Here is a 24,636-nt window from a genome sequence, read left to right as displayed (position 1 = left end):
TTAGTGACAGCCAATATCTTAAAGCTCTCCAGATGCTATGAGTTGTGGTGGGAAATGGTGATTTGGTTTGTTTGCTAAGTCACCTCACAGTGGAATTGTGCTGGTCTGTGTTGAGCTGCTGAATATGCTACCGGAGCATTGGTTTATTATTTAGCTGTAAAAAATGTTCTGCCTATTATTGTACTTTCCGTAACTACTTCTAGGATTTTCAGTGTTCACTTAAACAAGAGCCCCTCTGAAATGTATGGAAAATTAGGGAGATATATGGAAAATCTTGATACTGTGTTATTACCATAATTACAAAAAAAAAAAAAAAAAAAGGTGAAAAAAGGTGGGGAGGAGAGAGGGAGGCAGAGGAGTAAGGGCATGAATACACTTCATGTATTTCAACCTGTAAGATTGAAGGTTCCCTTGAAAAAGCTTTCTTTACACAACTGCGCAGTAATTGTGTTCAGTTGTATTGAAACAGTTCGTCACTGTCATTTTGTTCTACTAAAAAGAGAACAGCTGCCTTTAAAGACCAGCTTAGTCAATTCTTAGTCTGCTATGCTAAAAAGATGTACTGTATTGCATGTTGTCAGACGTGAACGCTTAGATGTTTTCACGTGTAAGTATGTGTACATATCAACCTTTTTTTAACAGAAGCAGCATACTGCAAGTAGAAACAAAGTGTATGGTTTTGTATGTACCTTATACAGTTTACAGGTAATAGTGAAGTGAAACCTGATGTGTTGGATGCTTTCCATTTATACAATAACACTATGCAGAACAAAGTTAGCTCAGTGCAAAAATAATGTTAATATAATAGCCTGGCATGGGGAAGCTTCAATTTCACGTTGTTATCTTAGACTCCTCCTAAAGTAAAGCATCTGCTGAGTGTCCCTGTCTATCAAGGCAGTTCACTGGTGGATCCACGATACCCTGGGCTTTTACTGAACACTACAGGTTTTTGGTATGTTGGATTATAAGATATGGACCTTTAAAATACTTTGCTCTGAAACCAGCATTTCAACCACCTGTTCTCTGATGTGCATGAAGATCCAGAACAATTTTTCCGTTCTTGGGCAAAAACATTTGGCAGCTTAGCATGAAAACTTTCAAAGTAGGAATTTTAGTATATTCTTCTTCTGCCAATGGAGTATATAAATAGCTGTCTTAACTTTTTATGTGTGTTACCTACCTAAACCACCTTGGAGATGTGTGTCAGCATCACTGCTGACAGAGTGGCAACGTTTTCTTCACACTTGGAAGTTTGGAGCTGAATTGACAAATATTACATGGAATCTCATATAATTTCAAGATGATTAGAAAACTCAAAGTAATTAAAGAAAATTTTTGGAAACAACTGAAAAAATATTGGAACAGAATTTCAGAGAGCAAATAAAAACAGATTATGTTTGAAGCAATCAAGCTATTGAATACTTATAACATAAAATGTTTATTTGTGTTCTGTATCGGAATTCTTTGAAGAGAAGCCTAGAGATACTGAGTTTTATTATTAACACAAACCTCTTACTTCTTTTTAGAGAATGTTACTTAAAAAAAAAAAAAAAGAAAAAAGAAAAACAGCTTGTAAGCTAATGCCTTATATTGAAAGGAAAAGTTCTTAGTGGTTTTTGGAGTGGGAGAGTTGCTGTATATACTTTTTAAAGTATGTAGCTTCTGATGCTGTATTTTTGATCATAGACAGATTTTTTTTAATCACAATTTTGTTAATCACATTGTTTTTAATGAAAATTAATAGCTAGCGGAAAAAAAATTATGACTCTTAACACATGGAGCTATTTTTATGACTGGAGCGCATTGCATTAACAACCTTTTGAATACTGCCACTGTAAGCTATTTTTTCATCACATCATCAAACTATATGGGAAAATACATTTCTAATGAAATTCTTTACTTCTTTAAATCAAAAGCTTTCCACTCATACAACACACAGAATTTTTCACTTGTCAAAATAAAGTTATGTGCAAAACTAGCATGCAACTCTGTGAACTTGCTTTCACCAGCAGGTGGAGCTGATGTTCTGCAGATAAGGGGGACTGTTCCCATAATTTATTACGAACAATTGTTTTCCTTTCAGTTTTCTAGTTAATTCTATAAAGTGAAATAAATACTCAGCAAAGTGATATCAAGATGTTGGATCAAAATAAGTCTATGTTAGTCAAATGTGTAAATGTCAAATCACACTTGATAAAGTAAAATGATACGTTATTTTAATTAAGGAGGGACATAATGTTTCAATTAGTCTGCAGAAATGAATTTGGACCTTGTCAAAATGTTGAAGGGTTGCCAGAGGTGAGGAGAGATTGCAAGATCAGCACAACAGATGGAAAGGGCAGCATAGCCAGACCCCTAGTAAGAAAGTGCTGTGGAGCAGGGTTAGGGAGAAACTGGAAGTAAACACTTTTGTGTTTTGGGCTGTTCTTGTTTCAGTTATGGCTGTTCTCTTTTACCCACCTTCCTGCTCAGTAATTATGAATGAACAGGGATTATGTAAGTTGCACTAATCACTTTGAGGCCACCTGAAATATCATAATTTCAGTAGATCCACATAAGATGTGCGTTAGAGCTTGGACCATAATAGGACCTAGAAGAAATGGTGACTGTTTTAGTCAGGCATCTCTTTATAGTGAATGTTGTTATGAAAAAGTAGAGGAAAATCATCTTCTCAAAGCTTGGTAGAAAGCTGTCTTTCAGCTTAGATAACTATGTTACCCCCCAACAGACACCTTTAAAGATGTTCACATGAAGTGGCACATGTGGTGTCTGACACACTGGATGTCTGTAAAATGAAGGAATTGAACCTTTGTAGCCTACTATTTTTTTTTTTTTACTTTTTTTTTTTTTTAACTACTATTTTTTTTTAACTGAAGCTCCTGTCTGAGTTTGAAATGTTTATTTTCCTCATGTTGTGTCTGCTAATTAGCCTTCTGATTGCAGTTTACTAATGCTCAGTGCATAAGCATTTCAAATATATTTTAAAAAATAATATGAAAATATGTTGTTTTCCCTGCTACTTTAATAAAAGATAAGACATGGAAGTTTTTTCTTTCATTTAAAAGCAAAATAATACCATAGAAAATAGATTGATTTGTATATCTTGCTTCCCTTTAAAGGGAATTAAATTATTTTAAACTATATTAAAATACAATGTTAATTCTAAAGCAGTTAAATAAAAACTATCTCATTCTACTGAGCTGTTCATACTATGATTGGGCCAAATTTGGGTGTCATGCCTGAGAACAGTATATGTATAAGCTAACTGCTTAAGAATTTGGACCGTTGTATCTCATCCCAAGCCATGCTATGATTCATTATAATTTTGTATCATTGTCCACTTTTATGCCAATGGGAGGCTACAGATTTTTACGCTCTTAAATAATGTTGTTACTACGTGAGCTACAAATATTACTTTGTTTGCAGCATGTGCTGAAGAACAAAATTAGGAGTGTAAAACTCCTGTGTCCAGAGGCCCCTGAGAGTCCATGTTAGCAAGAATGAACACGCAGAAGTAACAAGGAGAGGAGAAAAACATCAAGTGGCAGATACCTGAGTACGGGTTCAGGTCTGCTGGTCAAAACCTACGCAAGTTTAGGAGGTGGCTGAACCAGGCATTCTGAAGAGGTCCGATACAAGTAAAATTACTCGTCTTTATCTGTATGGTATCTGTTATTACACAGATCACAGAGTGGGCAGGAAAAGCATTAAGAAAATAGCTACAATAGCTACAGGTTTTCTGAATTTATCGACACGTACTTTTCAGTTAGATCTCAGTCAACCTTTGATTTAAAATCTTGTTCATCTCTCTTGGATATCCATGGTGAAGAGATTCTTTTCCTTATGTCTTCCATGATTAACTTGTTTTTGATTTGCACCATTTCTGTAGTTGACAGAGCTGCTTATAAAGCACCTTTCCGGCCCTCTGCTAACTCTTGCAAATATTTAGTAAGTTTTCTCTTTTTTGTCAACATTCCTCTGAATTTGAAAACTTCAGAATGTAGAATTTGAGTTGTGGTTTCATAAGCAGCTGATGCATTGCATCCTCTGTGGTCTTCTTAAGGATTAATTCAAAATATCCAAGGATTGCATTATTCTTCCTGAGCATTGCATCATGAGAAGAGTCTACAGTTTGTGGAAAGCCTACCATGACACCAAGACTTACTTGATTCTTTCTTCATAGGTTTATCTCTGAAGAAAGAAATTTTGTTCCCAAATGTATGATTGAAAAGTTGTTACTGCACCAGAGGTGGCTTGTTTGCATACTGGCAATGTATTCTTTACATTTGCCACTAGATCAGTACTGCTATTCTGCAGACTTGCTCTGTAATGATTTGAGATTTCACTACAGATCATTAGTAACCTTTTATCTCATTTTTTAATCTTTTTTATTATTTTCAGCCTGCAAATTTTATTAGTAATTATTTTCTTCCTGGTCATTTTTCAATACTGTCATGCTTAAGAAATAAAGCCTGCTGGAATACATTAGAAACATATCTGCCCAATGACAATTTCCTGTTTATAACTGCATCTGGAGACTAGCTTCACTAAAACTTTCTTTGTATTGCTTCATTTCCTAAATATAATGGCATGCAAAGCTTAGTCAAATACCTTGTCTATTTTGACAAGCTGCATTTTTTTTTTCTTCAAAAAAGGTTTTTGATCATCATTAATTTCATTTTGCTTAAGTTCTTCAGTTCTTGAACCTTACATATACCTTTTGGGAGCAGAGACGTGGTAGGATCAGTTTGTTTACCCTTATTTAGTATTGGCAGGAATCATCTTCTGGAACTTCCTCAGTGTTATAAGACTTCTTGACTACTCGGAGCAAGCTTTGGCCAGCTGTTCTAAAACTTGTGTAAGTTACTCAGATTGACTTGTTTAAAAATGTTTTAATGTTGTAGCTGTTCAGGTTCTTGATGAGATTATTAAAGTTGGAAACCCAAGCCTTTCATCAACATTCTTAACGTGCACTATGGCTTTAACTCAGTAAAATTGAATATTATTTATCCTTCTTGTTAACTACTGCACAGAAATACTTGTGCACATCTACCTTATAATGAATGGGACCAGGAAGCTAGTGTTCATTCAGGTTCAAGGCTGTTCCAAATCATTGCATGCTCCGGGATTATTATTTATGGGGTAGGTATGGTTTTGTGCACTGTGATGTGCATTGGGAATTGAAATGCCCAAGGTTTCCAGGTGTTGCGTGTGTTTTGTGGTCATTCAGGTTTACATGTATCAGAGTAAGCCAAGCACAGAGCCCTGTTGTCCTGTTAAAAGTCAGCACGTGTGTCCTTGAAGTTTTACCCCCTAAAAGTTTATAATCAAACCACGAATCAGAAAGGAAAGCTAAAATAATAATAATAATAAAAAATTGCAGATGATTTCATTTTATATTCATCTTTAAAAAAGTCTATGCTGATAAAACATTTGTTGGCCTATCACGTATTTTTAAAGCAGAGGCATAAAAATCAAACAGGTTTAACTGGTAGTATAACAGTTAAGTCTTTTGGGGAAGGACGGGTTGGATTAATTTTTATTAAAGAAAATATTTTTCCTACAGCAATTTTGAAGTTTCCTAGAAAATCAAAAAATATTGATAGCCAAAATGCCTGTAAACTTGTTTCATTTTTTTTCAATTAAAACACTATTTTTAAAATAAAAACTTCATATTTGATGACCCACCTTAAGTAAAATAAAGATTATGGGATTGCTATTAGACTGTATAAAAAGTGTACTTTAAATATGTGAGAAATGTGTTTGAAGGCAAGTAGGAGTAAAAGGATGTATAAATTGCAAGAGCTAGATGTATGACACTGAAGACAGGCAGGAAAAAAAAAGAAGTTCAGATTTGCTGAACTTTTGAACAGCTGTTTTTTTGTAGAAAGTCATCACGTACAAACCTTTATGAAATACTTGGTCAGTGACTGTAGCAATCCCAGCTGCTGAAATACAAAATGGCTAGTAAGATTTAAAGGTCAGTTTTGAGAGTGGTGTGGGGTTTTCACTGTGGCGGGCTTTTTTTTGTAGTTCTCTTACTTGGAAGCATGGTACAACTTCGAGTGTGTTCATATAGGTGCCAAGCAGAGACTCGAGCTCCTCTGGCCCTCAGTGAGTTATTGTCCTTATTTATGCATTTGAAAGGAGCATTCCCAGATGTCAAAGGCTGGAGAGGAAAAGGGCTGGTAACAGAGCAAAAGGCAGAGCAATGCCGTATCTTTGCTGAGAAAGTTACCTAAGTTCATGACACTTCTTTTGACAGCAGTAGCAAATTTTAGGCTCTTTGTTTATTTTGGACACAGTGTTCTTCAAGGAAAGGCAAGTCAGATCCAGCTGTTAAAAAAGGATTTATAAAAGGATGGAAAATATATTAAATAGGATTTATGACCCAGTTGTAGGAAATGTCTAGCCATCATCTAGTGAACTGTTAGCAAATAGATCCTGAAAATATGATAGATCAAATATTTGTGTGTTGACAGCTGTAGTGCTTTCATACTGAACCTGTTTAAAAGAATTAATTTTCTTAAAACAAATGATACATACCCTTCATGACTTTGTATGGAAATGCATATAGGATTAGTGTCATGTGGAAAAAATAATAATGCTCACTGCTAAGCAGCAAGCAGTTAACATACTGTCTGTCTGAAGGTTTTTGTATTTCTACTGTTCTAGTAATTCGATGTAACACTGTAAATTAAGTGCATAAATTGCAGATAATATTTTCAAGAGAATCAGCTAAATAATTTAAAATTATAGTTTCATAAGCATAGGAATATTCTATAGTATGCACTCAGAAACGCTGTTGTGTGACCTGTGTGACCAAATATGTCTTTGGGAATGGTTGGTGGTGTTTGTAAGAGCTTGTTGGAGAAGAAAGGTTCTTCTCCAGTTTGCAGAAGTTAAGAGGAAATGAGAAGTAATTGAAAAAAGAAATAGTGATGTGATTGCTGTAATGCTTTTCATTTTATAGTTTGCAAGACATATCAAGAAATCTGAAGGCCAGAAGACTCCCAAAGTTGAATTACAAATTTCAATCTATGGAGTAAAAATTTTAGATCCAAAAACAAAGGTAAGAGACTTACTTACCTGCGATGCTAAAGCAGTAACTATATATGGCTGTTGCTGCTTTTAATGTTTATATTGTTATATATTAAAAACAATTACAACGAAAGCCATTCTGTTGATGAAAACATTGTCTTGAAATGCCATTTCCTCTTACAACATGTATGTGACATCTTCCCAAGAAGGTACGTGATGCTCAGAAATACAGACTTGAGCTAATGCGGGATTTAATTTTTATAATCCTTCCACACCAGGATTTTAAACTCTGAGGAAGATGAAAATGCAGTGTTAATTGTATGTTAATATGCATGTGGTGAATCCCATTCCAAGTGGTTGCCATGGTATAGGTGCCCCCACGTAGGTGTTCTTCGTGAATGTGAGGAGATGGTTTGTTTGCAGTGACTCATTCCTCATGATGCTGCTTTGGAATTGCACCTCCCTTTCTTTAACTCGTTCATTTTTTTCTTCCCTTCTGGTATTTTTGAGTTTTATTATTTTGCCCCCCCTTCCCTAGAATGCTTATGTTTTTCAGGTGTTATCCATTTGTCTGTAAGCTTTGGGCCGTAAGGACTACTGTATGCTTTTCATCTAACAATTCCTGCCTTTTCAGCAGTTGTGGTCCATTGTGTCATCCCACTGATGGGCTTTTGATTTGTTTGTTTGCTCTGGTATTTTGGAAGCGGCTACATACTAAGCAAAACATCCTTCTCACAGACTTCAAAGAAGAAGAATTACATAAATACGATCAAGCTAAACGAGCAATTATTCCGTAGTCAGCAATTTGTAACATATGAGCGCTCTTAAGTCTTTTATGCATATGTTGCATCTTGGATTTGAACGAACTGTTTGTTGCTACTTTTTAGTTCTGGAATAATTACGACCATTCAGAGAGTGATACCGCCTTTGGAGAAAAGCTAGTTTTTGTTCAGGACTCTATCTGCTTGCAACCTATTTTCTCTTCAAACTTGTGATAGAACCACAATTCAGTAATTCATAAACACAGGCGATAAAAATATCCACGTCAAGTTCATTGCAGATTTTGCATCTTCCTTACGTTGTATGGCAGAAGGAGGTACCAAACCCCATGTTCTGGCAAAAGCCCTTTCAAAATAACAGTTTTAAATGAAATGATGACTATTAATTGTGATAGGAACAGGAGGCCTGCTCATGTATCAGGACCTGATTCCATATTTAACATTCAAAAAAAGGGGAACTAAAAAAAATTAATAGTTCTGTCCTTAAATGATATGAAATAGTTACAGTGATCTATGAACCTAAAAGAGCCAAAACAAGCGTGTGGTATTATATATAACCCCTGTTAAAGAACTATAATGGGAAAAATTTGTGTGTGAGATTTGGGGACACTAGAGAAATAGGATGCACAAAAGAGTAGCTGTAAAGATTGAGAAAGGAGAACCCAGTTAGGGCAGGAGGAAGAGAAGGGGAAAAAATTGCCCATATGGTACATTTTTGGGTAAAATGCTGGGTGCAGAGAGGGCATGTCTTTGTTTATGAGGTAAATGCAATCTGGGAAGCCCAGTGCTGCACAGAAACTTTTTTTCCATAGATAATAGTTCACATCTAAACTGCATATTTTCCTTTAAAGCAAATACTGCTTTCCCATGTAATAAGCCAAATAAAATAAAATACCAAGAAGAGACTTGAAGAAAAAAAAAAAATTCTTTTGATTTTTTTTTTTATTTCAGTTTCATCAAGCTCTCTTAGCTGAAGAACATTGCAACTGCAACTTTTTAAGTAGCTCATACATGCTTTCTAGTGGAAAATGAGATACAGTATCTACAATATGTAAATAACACTGTTAAAAGCTATTTATATTACACCTTAAACAAGCCATTACTAAGATTTCTACTTTATTTCTCAGTGTCCTGTATCTAGATAACAATTCATTTTGTTTTCTGCATTTCAGGTAAAAAGGTAGTGACTCATTCTAGTATAACCATTTTAGCAAAACCTGGGAGATGATGAAATCTGAAGATGGTTTGCATCTGGATAAAGAAAGTATTTTACATAATCAGTCCCTGAATATATTGCACAAGGACAGAAAGCAACAATAACAAAAAATAAAAACAAAGTTTTCTAGAACAGAAATTACTGTCCAAATAAACAATATCCAAATACAAACTTCCTGCTTACATTCAATAAAAATGGGAATATTTGTTAGACAAGATGAGTTTAACTTTTGTTATACTCTTAAGTCCATTTCTTGGGCTCTCTCATATACAGAGATTTTCTGTATCCCAAGCAAGTATAGCAGCAATTCCTTGAAAATAATCTTTATTTTTACTTGCAGGAGGTTCAGCATAATTGCCAGCTCCATAGGATATCATTTTGTGCGGACGATAAAACTGACAAGAGGATATTTACATTTATATGCAAAGACTCAGAATCAAATAAGCATCTGTGCTATGTATTTGACAGTGAAAAGTGTGTAAGTATGCAAGATTTTTCTTTGGAAGAATGTGGGTGCCGGTTATGGCATTTGCTTTTAAGATTAAGCAAGAATGGTTAACAAAGGCAAATTGTCTGCTTGCTAACTGGGCTCTCTTTGATATAACCTTTCTTGCTAATATAGTGCCTTGTAAATTAGGTGCATTAATTTAAAGGAGAGTCTTTTTCTTTTTTGGTCTAAGATGGTTTTCTGGGACAATCCTTACTCCCCAGCTCAATATCCTATGCCAAGGGTGTGAAATACTCTGAGAACAGAGTGCATCCCACCGAGCTTGAAATGTTTGCACAGCTGGTTTGCAGAGATTACTGCAAGCCTGTGGTTGAGGTACTGTCACAGCCTCTTCTGGTGATGTGTCTGCCTCAGCCTCTCTTCCTCAGTTTTTGGTAATTTTTTATTACAGCAGTCCCCCTTCTCTGTCCTTCCTCCCGCCCCTTTGCCACGTCAAGTTTTTAGTGCCTTGACCCGCAACCAGAGAATTAGTTTCACCAACCGCTGACATTCTCTCATGTCTGAGATAAAGCAGGGCAGCTGTTCAGTAATGTGCAATAGCAGAAAATATATGTATTATAAACTTCAGGATAGGAAATGAAGAAAATGGTGTCTATTTGAAACGTGTCATGTGTTTTCCTTGGCAGAAAGTAATTAACAAATAAAAATACTGGAATCAACACCAAAAACGGATGCTTAGTTGCAGGTTTTTTTGGTGGTGGTGGTAGTGGTTAGGTGGTGGTGTGTGTTTTTTGTTGTTGTTTCTGTTTTTTTTTGTTGTTGTTGTTTTAATCTAGAGCCTCTCTTTCTGATTTGTTCTGCAGTAGCTAAGATATACAAAGGCAACACTAGGGAAATCATTTTTTATTTTTATTTTTTAGAAAAGAGTTGCATATTCACTTATGTAGAATTGACGTGTAATTATATATCATTCTATTACATAGACATTGTTCAGAATTGCTGTACACATCTGTTCACTTCTCCGTTTCTATCCTGTCTCTTTTACACACATTCCTGTGATTTTAAATTGCCCTTGCAGTTTCTGCACGCTGGTGATGTTTGTCTTCAAAGCCAACCTTCCTTTTCCTCCCTCTGCTCTGATACTCCATTAACTGTACTTCTCTTCTTCCCTTTCACTCTTTGTTCACCAGCACCCTCAGATTTCAAAGGATCCCACCTCAGCCAACCCGTATCTTTCCAAGAAGATAACTAGGACTGCATACTGTCCCTATCCATTACATTGTTCTTTTACTAACTTAAACAGTTATCCTCTAAAGCAGTCCTGTGTAAGGATTTTTTTCTTTAATCAGTCTAATTTGCTTAAAATAGTTTATTTTATTTTCTTTATAAAGGTGGTTTTATTTCTGTTTCCCAGTTAAGAGAGAGATAGAGGCATTAATTTCCCCTTCCTCTAGACCTGAGGTCTTCACACACCCCTACTGAATGTTGTACTGATGGAGAAGAGGCTGGGATATTTTTATGTTGCTTTCGTCATGTTTTCTGTACTTTGCCAAGGAGCTTTTGCCATGCTCCTTTCAGTGTTGATTTCATGATAAAGGAAGCAAACCCTTTGAACGTGATGCGTTGTGTAAAGTATTTTGTGATCACCTGAAATGAAAGTAATTATAAAAATATTTTTAATGCACTACTTTCAATTTGTTTTATGTGAAGGCGGAAGAGATAACTTTAACAATCGGTCAAGCGTTTGACTTGGCTTACAGAAAATTTCTGGAATCCGGAGGAAAAGATGTTGAGACAAGAAAACAAATAGCAGGTTTACAGAAAAGAGTAAGTTTTGAACTATAACTTCTAAAGAGATAAAAGGAACATTCTGCTGTAATTATGTTATGTTTTTTATGACAGCGTTATTTCCATTCTCAGATTAGTAAGAATTTCAACAGATACTTAAAAAGAAAACTAACTAAAGACCTGATAAGCATGAAGCAATATTTTGTTCTTCCATCTTTTTGAGGTGACTAACAGAAATGAAATGTTGAAATATATAAGATACAGATGTTCAGAGTGATTTTTTTTTTTTGTAATCAGATAACTAGCTAAGCATTACTTCTAAATTACCAAAACTCAGATAAAGCTTATTGTAAATGGACAAGTTATAGATACTGTTGAAATGAATGAATACCCCAATAGCTGTTGCAATAACCACTTGCTTTGTAGATTCAAGAATTAGAAACTGAAAACACAGAACTGAAGAACAAAGTTCAGGATTTGGAAAATCAGTTAAGAATAACACAAGTACATGCATCTCCAGTAAGTACAAGAACATAACTCCTATATCTAACATTATTCTAAATTTATAATCATCTGTGTTTTGATAATTATTAGTATCCATGCTGTTTCCAATGATTATGATTAACACAAGTGATCATGTCACAAATCTGTAGAAATGCAGTACTGAAGTAACAGTAAGATTGTGACACAACAAAAGTACAAATGGCAGTCTCAGTACATTGCAGTTCTTCAAGCGTCTTGTCACACCTATTTGTTGCTGCATAAAGACTGTAAATACTCCTTTGCAGATATCTAAGCATGCTAGCTAAGGACGAACAACTCTGTTTTGAACTGAAAGCATCTGGTTCGAGAACACTGCTTTGTTTTTTTTCTACAAATTTTCTGTCACAAGCATATCGTTACTTACACCTTCCACTTTCTGAATGACTTCTAAAACCTTTTGTCTGTCATTCGAGGAGTCATTAGGGCCTCAGGAGCTAGCATGGCAGGTAAAAAGGGTCTCCTAAGGGTTCCTCAACAGTCAAAATTTCTAATGCTTGTTCCAGTTCCTATAGATGACTAAACTATTTTTAAATGACTGATTGACAGTGTCTTGTGTCTAAGCAGGACCCATAAAAATGCAAATTGCATTGCAGATTGAGCCTAATGACTCTCCCATTCTTAAAAGCCTATTCTCTCTATGCACTGTTAGGTAACTGTAAAAATAAATTGTTCTTAATGTACTTATACTAAAATCTTAGAAAAAAACATACTGCTTTTAAGATGTGTACCTTGGGCCACCCTCTTCCCACCCTGAATGTGCACCATTTATCTTTAAATGGATGTTCAAAAATGTGGGCAATGTCAAAGTATGCTGATAGTGATTACAGTTTTTCAGTAGTGTCTATAGTCTTCCTTAGTATTGATTAGGTGTTTGTTTGCACGATGAAAAGTCAAGGTCATTTCATTTTCCTAAAGTCTATTTAGTAGAGAAAGCACAATAAATTATAAATATTTTGCGTAACTCCCACAAGTTAAAACTGTTAATTGTGGATGTCTTCTCACTTATGAATCATTCAATAAAAGGAGATTAGCTTTTCCCATATGCTACATTTTAAATCAATTTGGTAAAATATTCTATTTTCCTTAATTATAATTAAAGTTAATTTGTTGTATTTATGAATATAAATGCATTTTTAATTAAACAGACACTGAAGCCTTTTATGATGGGCATGGTTCTCTTTAATTTAAATTACTGAACTAGGTAAATGCATGTAGCAAAAAATTAATGTATTAACAGTGACCAAGAAAAATATTCTCTAGTGTGTGTGTAGCACGCACTTTTCTCTTTTAATTCTGCAGTGTCTTATCCATTATTAAAGATGGGGTTAAGATGGAACAGCTATTTGTAAATTCTAGGTAGTGTTTTATTGTTAATTACTGTTGGTACAATGAATATGTATATTGCTTAAATATCACGCTACAACAAAGTGACATTAATTATTGATGATTACTAATATTAAAATATTAAATAATCTTTAAAATTTCTGAATTCTCTCATGACTAGAACTGCATTAAGAGCCAACTAACAGTCTATTTAATATCTACTTTGCTGTCACAATAAAATAGTCTTAGATAACTTATCTGGATAAACATTGGAATAATTTGCCCAGACCTGCTGAGGAATCTATACCCTTGGAGATAATCAAAACCTTGCTGGGCATGTTCCTCAGCAGCTCCAATGAAATGTATCCTGCTGGGGCAGGAGTTTGGATTAGGTGACTTTCCAACCTATGTGATTTTTTGATGAGATGTGCACCCATCAATAAAAAGTAAACATTTTTAGGAAAATGTCTTTCTCAGTTAATATATATATAGATAGAAACACAGTCATATCCACCAAACACTATCACATTTTGTTCTTTACCAAGAGACATCATTCAAATAGGTCTGCTTTAAACTAGATTGCATCAATTAAATTAAAGCCATCGATTGTGCTAGCATAAAAGTACATACAAATGCAACATGTAGGTTGAAAATTTTCAGTGTAAGGAAGAAGCAGCATAAATATTTCCAAGACTGAGTTTGATGAAGGGACCGTAAGTTGGGATGCTTGGAAGGGCAGCAGATAGGATTTGGTGATAAATATTTCGTCTTTTACTATGTGAGCAACAAGCATGTATGAAAGAAGGAGATTATGAACACTTCATAGCACATTTCATTGTCTGTTATATTTTGCAGTAAATCTTACAGACCTAATTCAAATCAGCTATCATTTCATACATGACTTTGTAAAGCCCCAGCACCTATTAGAAGAGAGCAGAAGTAGTTTAAGGATGTTGCCCCCCCCCCCCCCCCATGGACTGTATCAGTGCAGTTCGCTGTTACTTTGTGTGCTGTGGTCTAGAGAGGGATCATTTAATAAGGGATGGCAAGTTTAAGCTCTCATACTTGATACCTACTCTGATAATACTACTTGTGCCATTAACTGGCAGCACTGTAATTTCTAACAAAATGTTTAGTTTCCCTAGCCAACTACAGATTGTTGTAAGGCTGCTTCTGTTTATGCTTAAATAATACCTTGGATTTTCTGATCTTATGCTTTCTAGGTTGTTTTGGTTGTTTGCACACTGCTTGCCCTCTTTCTTAACATTTACCAGATGTGCTGAAATAGCTTTCCTATCTTCTATGTTGTTGACTGTGCTCTTCTTTTAGTGATTAATGCGTGGTCTTGGAAGCACTTGGTAATCAGCAAGTGCTTTAGCTCTTTAGCAGTCAACATTAGCAACTTGATTAAACAAGCATATACTTGCAGAAGCCCACGATGTTGCAAGGGGCTGTGATGACAGTTCCCAGAACATGACAAATATAAACATTTGAATCGTGTGTATAACATCCTCTCCATCAATCCCCATCCCTATGGAAGGGAGCTGTAAGCCATGCAGATGTCATTTTAGGCTGACAGTGGATGTGGTTTTCTTCTTCCACTTGAGGGAAGGCTTGGACTTTTAAGTACTTATTGCACCTGTAGTATGCAGTTACAGACACCAAGCGATACCACTATCATGCTTTCTTTGTTAAACTATTGATCTAGAATAGAATATCTTTCCCACTTGTCACTTGAAAAACATTTTTTTCCATTGTGTCTGCCTGCAGCACCAGTATAGCATTCTTTAGTCCTGTTGGTTCCTCTTGAAATTTATTGATTTTGGTTTCTTTAATTACTCTAGACACATTAGTATTCCTGTTAATTTTTAATGAAATGATGTAGGTGAAAAATACCTTTAGAAACTTGAAGTCCTACTCTCTTTGTATTATTTCACTGACCCTGGACACTGTTGCTAGAGAAATACAAACAAGCAAGCACAAAGCCATTTTCTGCTTTTACTGTAAGGGAGGCTAAAGCTCAGGTCTTCTGATTCCTAGATCATTTTCCAATAAGCAAGATCAGATTTTGTCTTCTGATGGGACTTTAGTATCAAAAAGACAGAAAATGAGTTTCTTTAAACTGTGGACGTATAAATTAATATGTGTATAGGATTAAATAAATGACTGCACTTTTTTTTTAAAAAAAAAAAAACAAAACAAAAAAAAAAAAAAGAACACCTTGTCTCAGCATGCTTTGGTTCTGAGCAGATGACTCCAGATTGCCACCTGAAATAAACTTTTCTAACTCATATTTTAAAATAGGCTTGGTAACTAAGTATGAAGACGTACATAAAAGCTGTTTGCTGGAATTGTATTCAAGATCAAATATATTACTATCAAGACTAAAAATTCAGATAATCTTTTACTTCCAAAGTATTTTAAAGATATTTTGTCTATAGTATCAAAGATGTTACTCTATGTCTGTGATGCTTAAGAACAAATTAGTACTATTCTAGAGTGCAATATGTGATTTTTACTGACAGATTTACCTCTCCAAAAGGAGTTGGTCATGTAATCGTGTGTTGAATTCTTGAGTAATAAAACATAATGTTAAAACTTTTTAATTTGCCGTTCTCTAATAACAAAACATGTCTAAAGAATATTACGCATAGTCACTCTTCCAAAAATTGTCAGTGGTCTAACTAAGAGAGGAAATAGTGAATTATAAGCTAAAGATTCACTGTGAACACAGAATTAAAAATATTTTTGAAGATTGATAACTTACATATGAGAGTGTTTTTACCAGCTGGATCATCCATGTTCAATTGTTTTAATTGTATTCTTTTTTAGGCAATGATAATGAAAAGAAATGGGTGTTAGTTGTTAGCTCTCAGTTGTTCCATGAAACTCATTAAAATTGTAAATGATAATGACAACATTTTCAAGAAAAAAGTGACTTTTCTTTCTAGAGTTCATATATAGTCAAATTATAGGCTCTTTTGGGAAATACAAAAGGAAACCTAATCTAAAACTGCTTTCCTGATTCTTCTTGCTTCTACTGCTGATCTTTTGCCGGCCATGTAAGGATTTATTTGAGGACTTATTTTAAAGTAATGACAGCAAGTAGGTTTCTGCTTTTGAGGAATATATCTGCTGTCAAAATTCTCAAGTTTCTTGATTGTTAGCATCCCTAACAAAACTAGACAAATGGCCAAAGTAACCTCAACCTAAGTTAGCTGCCTTTTCTATCAGTTCATAAACTGTATGAGAAAAATCAAACTTCTTTCTGAACCTATAAAAGAAGCCATTAAAAGCAGTGAGAAACAAAAAAAAAAACCAACCAACCAAAAAAAAACATATCATATAATCAATACTTAAGAATAAAATCGATTGTGAAAGTCAAACATCAAACTATCCATCTTCTACATACTTTTTCTCTCTGGGTATTGTAGTTTCTTAGATTTAAGGTTGTTTAGCAAGTTCAGTAAATAATAAACTGCTTAGCTTTTTTTTCTGTGTTGGGGTTGATGTTTTTAAGTATGCTGGTCTTGCTGAAACTTTTATGAGCCAGTCACTAAAATATAAACATATTTGTATTATGCAACAGCAACTGTCACTTTTTGTCACTTCCTGAATGAATCAGCGAAGGGCATACTGTATTGAAGTCTGGTTGCCGTAGTATGGTTAGCTGCACTTACATGCGCCATGGGAAATGTTGGCATGGGATGTTTCTCTTTTTTCTCACTCCCTTGCATGTACAGCTAAAATTTCCATTACTTTTGTATCTGTGCTGTTTACTTTTCATCTGTTTTAATGGTTTGGCAATACATTAATCACTGGTCTTTCTTGCGTTTGGTCTTGATTATGTGGGAACAATCTGATTTTCATTTTGTTATTTACTTATGATGAAGTTGCTTGAGTTTATATCAAAATAAGTCTTTGGATGCTACTACTATGTGTAAATCCAACTTCCAAAGATCCATGCATCCCTGGGAGCACTATTTGATGAGACATGTTGTTTTTGTTTTATTTGTGCTATTTATACTGTTGGTGTTATTTAGTGAACAGCCTGGGATAGCTGTACACAAGGCCTTCATGTGGGTTGTGGTTACATACAGTTAGCACCATCAGGTTTTTTTAGTAGACTGAACAGTAAACCACTGTAGGCCACTAAGGAACCTCTAAAAAGATAAGAAATTGTTAATCTGTTTTGGGTATGTCTGATACTTCTCAAACGTACCTCAAAGGCTTTATTCTTGACCAATATGGTTAAGAGAAGAAAGTAAGTTGAGACAATGTCCTAACTCCAACTTTAGACAGGAAAAAAAAAAAAAAAAAAAAAAAAAGATTATTCAGGATAAGAAATTTAAAGAGAGAAAAATCAAAGTCTTCTGAAAAAGACTAATAGACTGCAACTATGAAAAGACTAAAGACTATGTAATATGTAGGTGCCTGGTCAATACTTCTTACCGTGGTAGTGTTGCCAAAACCTCATTTATTTATTTTTTAGCAAGTCTAGGGCATTAAAGATATTGATTGATCAGACCTTTATTAATGTTAAGTAGTGAATTAGAGGAGCATGGGACACGTGCACCTGTTACCCTCATTTAATGTGTGTGTGTGAAATGTTTAAAAAAAAGAAAGAGAGAGAGAGAGAGAGAGGAAAAAAACCTGTATGCTGATTTCAGTTATTTCAGAAAACAGTTCTGGCATATCACTTGCTTTATTTTTCTGCTGAGAGTGCCAAATTGGAATATGCTCATGTTTTTTCTTTCCCTGTTTTCTACTCCTTCACTTTTATACTATTGTGTATCCAGTTCATCCGTATTGTTTTGCAGATTTGCATCCTATATGCATTCTACTGCTTTCTGTCTGTTTTTTTGTTCGTTTGTTTGTTTTTTAATGTGATATACTTGCTTTTTTAATGGAAACTATTAATTCTCTGCTGTTTTGCATTCCAGGGAAATATTTTGCTTCTTTATTTTGACTGTTTATATTTAGTATCTTCCAGTATTTATTTTTATGAGTTCTATTTTTTCCATGTATATGTATAGCAGCAAGTATTACATGCCAGCGGAAGAAAAATGCTTTGCAAGTCATCTGCTTGTAGCCTAGTAACACTCTTGAAAAAAATAAGCAAAATAATATAAATATTTTTTTCTTTTATTTTTATTCATTACCATTCCAAATCCTCCGTTCCACAATTCCCAATACAGAATTATTCTTTATAATTGCAATAAAACCATTTTTTTTCTTATAAATTGCAAATTTTGAAATAGAGAGTTTTGTGGTGTTTGTTAGTGTTTTCCTAAGTATGGCATTGTTATTAAATTTGGATATCCAGGCCCTAAACCTGACTTTTGTATATGGAAAATGAAGCAAGGAACTAAGACTCAGCTCAAAAGGATTTTAAATGTTCCATTTTATACATAATAATGGGAAAAAAAAAAAAAAAAAGTTTAAAATCATTGATTAATTCCTGATCTGCTGGAGTTATGCAAACTTCTAATGAAATAATCCCATCATATCAGATGTGTAACACTATATGAAGAGGGTGAAAGTAGACTTAGACGTTTTTGCTGCACATATCTACCACTGCTTCATGAGAGTGGTTTTTAGGCAAGGTACCTATAGCACAGGCCCTGTTCCTGCCTTCTAAGTGTGTAAACTCCTGCTCTAGCCAAGAAGAAGCGTCTGCACATATGCTCAGTTCCTTCTGTTAGGTTTCAAAGATGAATCTGTCCTTCTCTAAAACCTTGCTTTAATGATGCAAACCTGTTTTTGAGGTAGAAATTACACCTTGGCCCCAGCAGAAGGGTTGGTTGGATATGTTTCTTACATCAAATATTTGAAGTCATTTTCCTTCTGCTTTTCTTTCCAGGATCAATCCTAAAGGCTGTGTGTTTCTAATTTCACCTAGAAAAGATCAATTTCATTTGAAACCCATTATGCATAGCAGATATTTCTCATTTAGGCAAAATTTAAGGGAGGTTTTTTTGTTTTTTTTTTAGTCAAAATGGGCAACACCTTCAGGTTGGCTTTCAATACACAATTAATATTGCTGGAATGTGCACTTAAATACTCCATGTTCATGTGAGACAGCCAGCTTCGGGTCCTTGTCTGTCTAATTCAGACCAGAACCCTGAAATTATCACTCTCGTCTTAGGTGGATGCTTTTGCCATCTGGTATTGTGGTTTGACAGTTACGCATTTGCCTCTGTTAGAAGCTGTTCTGTGGGACTTCAGAGATCCAGAGAATCTTGAAACCGTCAACATTTTTCCTGCTGCAGCAGCAAAATGTATTCTGTCCTGGATCCTGTGCTGCTGTTGTAGGGGAATGAGGATCCTTTTGTTTAGCAACAAAGGATCTCAGGTGTTGATTTACCTACTGAAAATGGTGTTCTCCAGGTTCAATGAATTATTCATATGCACAGAAAAGATGGCAGGTCCATAAATGTTTCCATACACAAATTCTACAGATAAAGAAATGAAACAAAGTCTAGTCTTGATATAAGCCTTAAAATTTGTGTGCCGTTAGCTTCTATTGAAAGAACATTTTACTTAAATAATTATTATTTTTTTCTATAAATATTTGTGGGATTTGAGTGGTGGGTGTTTCCTTGTATGGAGAACAAAAAATCTGGCCTGTGTGTTAACCACCAGAGTAACTCTATTACTCTATACCAAATATATGCTTCACTGCTAATTGACACATGCACGTGTGAGATATTGCTATTATGTTGGTGGATTTTGACATTTGTCAGTGAATCTGACGTGTCCACTTTAGAAAAGATCCCTGTCTTCATTTTGTTTCGATGTGATTATCAAGGCGCGGGTCGTCTTTGTTCCAGTTAACACTGGGCTACCTCTTGTTGTGGTACATTTTTAGCTTTTATTTTAAAGTATTACTGAGTTTTGTAACATCACTATGGCACTGACCAGCAAGTTGCAGACAAACTCTTTTGAAGTATGAAATGTCTTTTTCATCTTTCCCTGACATTACCACGTTCAGTTCCTCAGAATGTTTTCTCTTTCTGTGATTCCTTTTCAGCTGCTGCACATAAAGTGTGATAATGATGAACATATGTTTCAAAGACCCTCTACTTTTTTCTGGTGTAACAATGAGGATTCACCTCCTTGTTTAGATATCTCTTCCATTACGCTTACTCCTAGGAGTTCTCCTGACTCTAGACTACCAACTGGATTGTTAATACCACCACCTTCAAAAAGTGGTCTTCCAAAGCCAACCAGTGAATACAGCTGCCCGAGACCTCGTGTAATCCTGCTGTGCAAAAGCTTCTTCTTTTCTTTTCCTTTTTTTTTTTTTTTTTTTTTTTGGCTTTCCTGTGTTCTGTTGTGTATTAACTTGTGTTAAATTTTTTGCATTTTGTACAGTGGTTAAAGGACAGAGCAGATGTATCTTGGATTCTCTAGCAGTACTCTTAAAATATGGAATTTGCAAAGGCTTGCTCTTGTTTCTATGTAACTTTTTCTCTCCCACCCCCAGAACAAAATTATTATTTTTCCAACATTTAAAATTAGTCCATTAATGAATCTGCTATCTATCAATCTTCTGTTGAAATTGTTACACTAAGAATAGCTATTCAAATCAAGCAATTCTGAAGGTCCAGTCTGAAGGGCTTATTTCCTTCGTGAATTGATAGAAAAGTAATCAGCAGTTACCTACATTTTAGTATACTTTATAAAAACTCTGTGCAAAATGAAGGTTGAAAATTATTTTTAATTATAAGCAATGCTTTTTCATAGCAATATGCTAATAATTTCAACTTCTCTTCCATTTGCAAGTAACGTTTGGCTGTATTTGGCAATCCATGGCTTCTTGCATGTGTTCACTAAATAAAAACGCTTCTTGTGCTTATAGGTATTTAAAGCACACATTTCTTCAAATAGCAGACATTTTTACTTAAATATACTCAAAATGTCCATCAAATTTAACAAAATGGCATATAGACAGAAAATGTCAATATAAAGTTTGAGTTTTGCTGTTGTGCCAAAAAGGCTCATTTATGACTAAACATAAATACTCCTTATTTATCCACCTTCTATGCAGCAATAAACACTTAGCAAATAAGAAGAATCTATGTTAGTATTTACTGTTTCAGAGTCTTTCCAGGATTATAAATGTTAACTGTAGATTAATATATGGCACGCACTTATGTATTGAACCGATCCCACCTTCCAGATGCAGACAAAACCTACCTACCATTAGACATGGTTTTGTCTGTATGATGAATGGGATACAAGACACTTCGTATGTTTACTTTGGGTCAAGCATATATATTGCCCTGCTTGGAGATCAGATGTCTTCCTGTGATCTCCTTCAACACTAATTATACTGAATCTCTGACCATGCATGAAAGCACCAAGAGGCGAATGTAAGGTCCACGAATGCAGTAATAAGGGGCGACTGTGTCGATGGAATATTCACTGAAATCTTTTCACAATAAATATTTGAAATTGCTACCCTGTTTCTCAGATTGAGGTCAGTAAGGGATCTGTGTATGTAAAAATCTTTAAAACTAGTTGTTTTAAGAAGCTCAGCTCAGGTCTGACAGGGTATACCATGACAGAGGAAGTTCTTTTGTTTCTTTTTTGTTTAAATAAGGGGGAAAAATAAAAATAAAGCAGCCTATGACAATGTGGCTTGCTTTTGTGCTTGGCATTTTAGTATACCCAGTTAGAAATATTCCTGGTTTTTGGAAATATTGAACTGTTTTAGATCTTTCCTTGTCTAAATTAAAAGTATGGATTCAAAACTCCTAGGAAATATGTAACGTAGGGCCCAAGAGTCTAGTTTTCTCACTGTACTGAGGAAGACCATGCATCAATATCCTTTCCTTCCCAGCAGCCACTACCGCTTCCAGATGTAGTTCAAGGCTGCCTATGGGCTTGGCTTAGAAATCCGTGTAATGTGTCGTGAGCGGGCAGCTGCAGTTGCTGCAGCAGAGACACTAAAGAAAGAAACACTGCAAAATAAGACTTAGGGCCATAAAATTCTCGTGGACCAGCATTGCAAAAACCACCCATTTGGCACGTTGTGGTATTCATGTGTTCTGAATAGAAGAATTCATCTGACTTAATTTAATCTGTGCTTAAAAATTTTCATGTGAATATTTCAGTCAAATTGAGTCTTATTTAAAAGTAGCAGATTTTGCCTGTGCACAGCAGCGTGTCATTCTTATATGCAGAATGTAGGTTTTTGAGACATCTAATTAATACCATTGACATTAGTTTTCCATATGCATTTTGCCTTCAGCCTGTCAACGGGAATTTTAAACTATTTTGTCACCTGTTTTAACATTCAGTATGCTTTGATTTGACTGTGCCTCATTTGTGTCCTGAATTAATGGACAGATGGCAGGAGGAATGAGTCATTAAAAAATAAATATGACTCTAGAGCGGTAGTTAATTGTCATGTTTGGGGTTTCTTTGCTCATCCAGTATTTTTTAGAAGCCTGCCAACCTTCTGTGCTTTATGAATTTAATTCCTTTCATTCTATGTGAAGGATGAGATTTTTATTTTGAAAATCAATATTCACTGTATCTCGTGTCCAGGTTGTTACTTAGCAAAAAATGCATGTGAAGCTTTGATTACAGTGGGGTTTTTTTTGGTCACAAAAGGAAGAAATAGTATAAAAGTAACACTGGGATTTTGTCTTCTAATTTTAGCTACTTGTTCTGTGCATTCAGAAATGTAGCGTATTGCTGTTGCCATATTTCCTAAAGTGGATCTTGTGAAAATAACTGTATTGATACTTCTGGAATATAGAACTGCTTATCACCAGCTTTTTCAGGTTTAACCATGCTATATTCCTAGTTGTACAGGATTTACTGAAAATGGAAGAATTACAGTGCTGCTTATGTATTGGGGAGTTTTAGCATGTCTGAGACTTTGAACTGCAAATGCCATTCGCTTGGTGTCAGGAGCTGTTTTGTGCATGCTGATGTTTATTTTTAACTTTTTTGAAACTGTAGCTCTTATCTGCATGCTGAAAAATTCAGTGTTGTGATTTTTTTTTTTTTTCCGTGTGAAATATTGCCCTAATATTTATTGTCCTTATTATAGGCAGGCAGTGTGACACCTAAATCACCCTCCACTGACATCTTTGATATGGTTCCCTTTTCTCCCATATCCCCTCAGTCATCAACGCCTACTCGCAATGGTACACAGCCTCCTCCAGTACCCAGTAGATCTGCAGAGATCAGTAAGTTTTATGACAACTGACCTAATTTTTTCTTACATTTTATTTTATTTTTTTAATAAAGCTTCTGAAGAGGTTTGCATACATTTTGCTTGAAAAGCCAGGTATGTTTTTTGTAAATCACGTTTGATAATGACATTTAATTTTTATACTATCTTCCCAGTCATCGATGTTGCTGCCAAATTACATTATAAACAAATGTATTTACGTGCTGAAACTGTATGGGGACTGTAATTTGCCTTTTCTTTTATAGTATGTTTCTCATAGTTAATTCAGAAAATATTTTGACTTCCCTTTAGTTCTTTGCTTGTCAAGCCACATATGTAGCACCTAAAATCTGTTTCTTGGGAAGGTAGCAGGTGGAATAAGTGTGGTGAATGATGATGCAGAAGAGAAAGAGTTTAAGAAATCCCTCAAACTGTAGAGTCATGGAATAATATTTTTAATTCTACATTTCATATATCATCTACAGCTTTGTTTTTTATTTATAGTTGAGGAACCTCTCAACATTAGTGGGCAATTCCTGAAAATCTCTAAAAGATGATTAATAATAGCAAATGCATTTTCCAAATGTTTGAAGGCCGTTAGATTAAGATTCTCAGCTTCACTGGAAGTCATTTAGGAGTCCAGAGATTGTTTCTGAAAGCTTTGGAAACCACCTGGGGGGAGGCGAGGGAGAGGGAAACAAGCACACAAACAATGTTGGAGTTTGTAGGAACGTCAGTCTGAAGGTAGTACTTTCTCTCTCTCATGCCTATTTTAGTATGGCTAAGGAACATTAGTGTTACTGTCTGCCACCATACACCATATTTGAAGAGTTTCTATCCATCTTGGGGGAATGTTGCTAGTACATAGAATTTTCGGGTATGAGTGCAAACTATGCACAATTATAAAGATGCATTGTAAAACTTCAGTCAGCGAGCCTCTTCCCCAACACTTTATGTACACACCTTTCTTTTCAGTTGCTTACAAAGATGTCACCCTCTGAAGAGATGTTGAGTGTGTGGATTGAATAATAAATAAATAAATCTACTCTATTTCATTATATTTTATGGTTTCAATCAAATTTGACTTTTTTAAAGGTCTATTAACAGAATTAAAAAGTATTAAAATAGTTTATGTTCATAGTTTAGTAGAATATTAAACCAAATAGTTTACTAGAAACTGAACTGTTATAGTAAGACTTTTTTTGTCTTTGTAAAGAACAGAAAAAAGACAGCCCCCCCACTACTGTTTTTTTTTTTTTTTCCACAAAAATACAAACCAGATACTGTCATAAAATTTATCTCAATA

General features: G+C 34.9%; 1 protein-coding gene across 4 annotated transcripts in view; it reads left to right on the top strand.

The window, feature by feature from the left end:
• Positions 1-24,636, top strand: part of GULP1 (GULP PTB domain containing engulfment adaptor 1) — a 152,814-nt gene that overhangs the window by 113,476 nt on the left and 14,702 nt on the right. For 2 of the 4 annotated variants that reach the window (XM_035331065.1, XM_035331063.1), the window contains exons 5-10: positions 6,974-7,072; positions 9,377-9,514; positions 11,195-11,311; positions 11,699-11,791; positions 20,172-20,396; positions 23,208-23,346. In XM_035331065.1, the coding sequence (XP_035186956.1) occupies positions 6,974-7,072; positions 9,377-9,514; positions 11,195-11,311; positions 11,699-11,791; positions 20,172-20,396; positions 23,208-23,346 (811 nt within the window). The remainder of the gene's footprint in view (positions 1-6,973; positions 7,073-9,376; positions 9,515-11,194; positions 11,312-11,698; positions 11,792-20,171; positions 20,397-23,207; positions 23,347-24,636) is intronic. The other 2 variants (XM_035331067.1, XM_035331066.1) reach the window with 1 other exon arrangement.

The sequence above is a fragment of the Oxyura jamaicensis genome, chromosome 7, assembly GCF_011077185.1.
Source record: "Oxyura jamaicensis isolate SHBP4307 breed ruddy duck chromosome 7, BPBGC_Ojam_1.0, whole genome shotgun sequence".
NCBI classification, from domain to species: Eukaryota; Metazoa; Chordata; class Aves; order Anseriformes; family Anatidae; genus Oxyura; species Oxyura jamaicensis.
The sequence above is the reverse complement of the archived record's forward strand: the minus strand, read 5'-3'. Positions and strand labels throughout refer to the sequence as shown.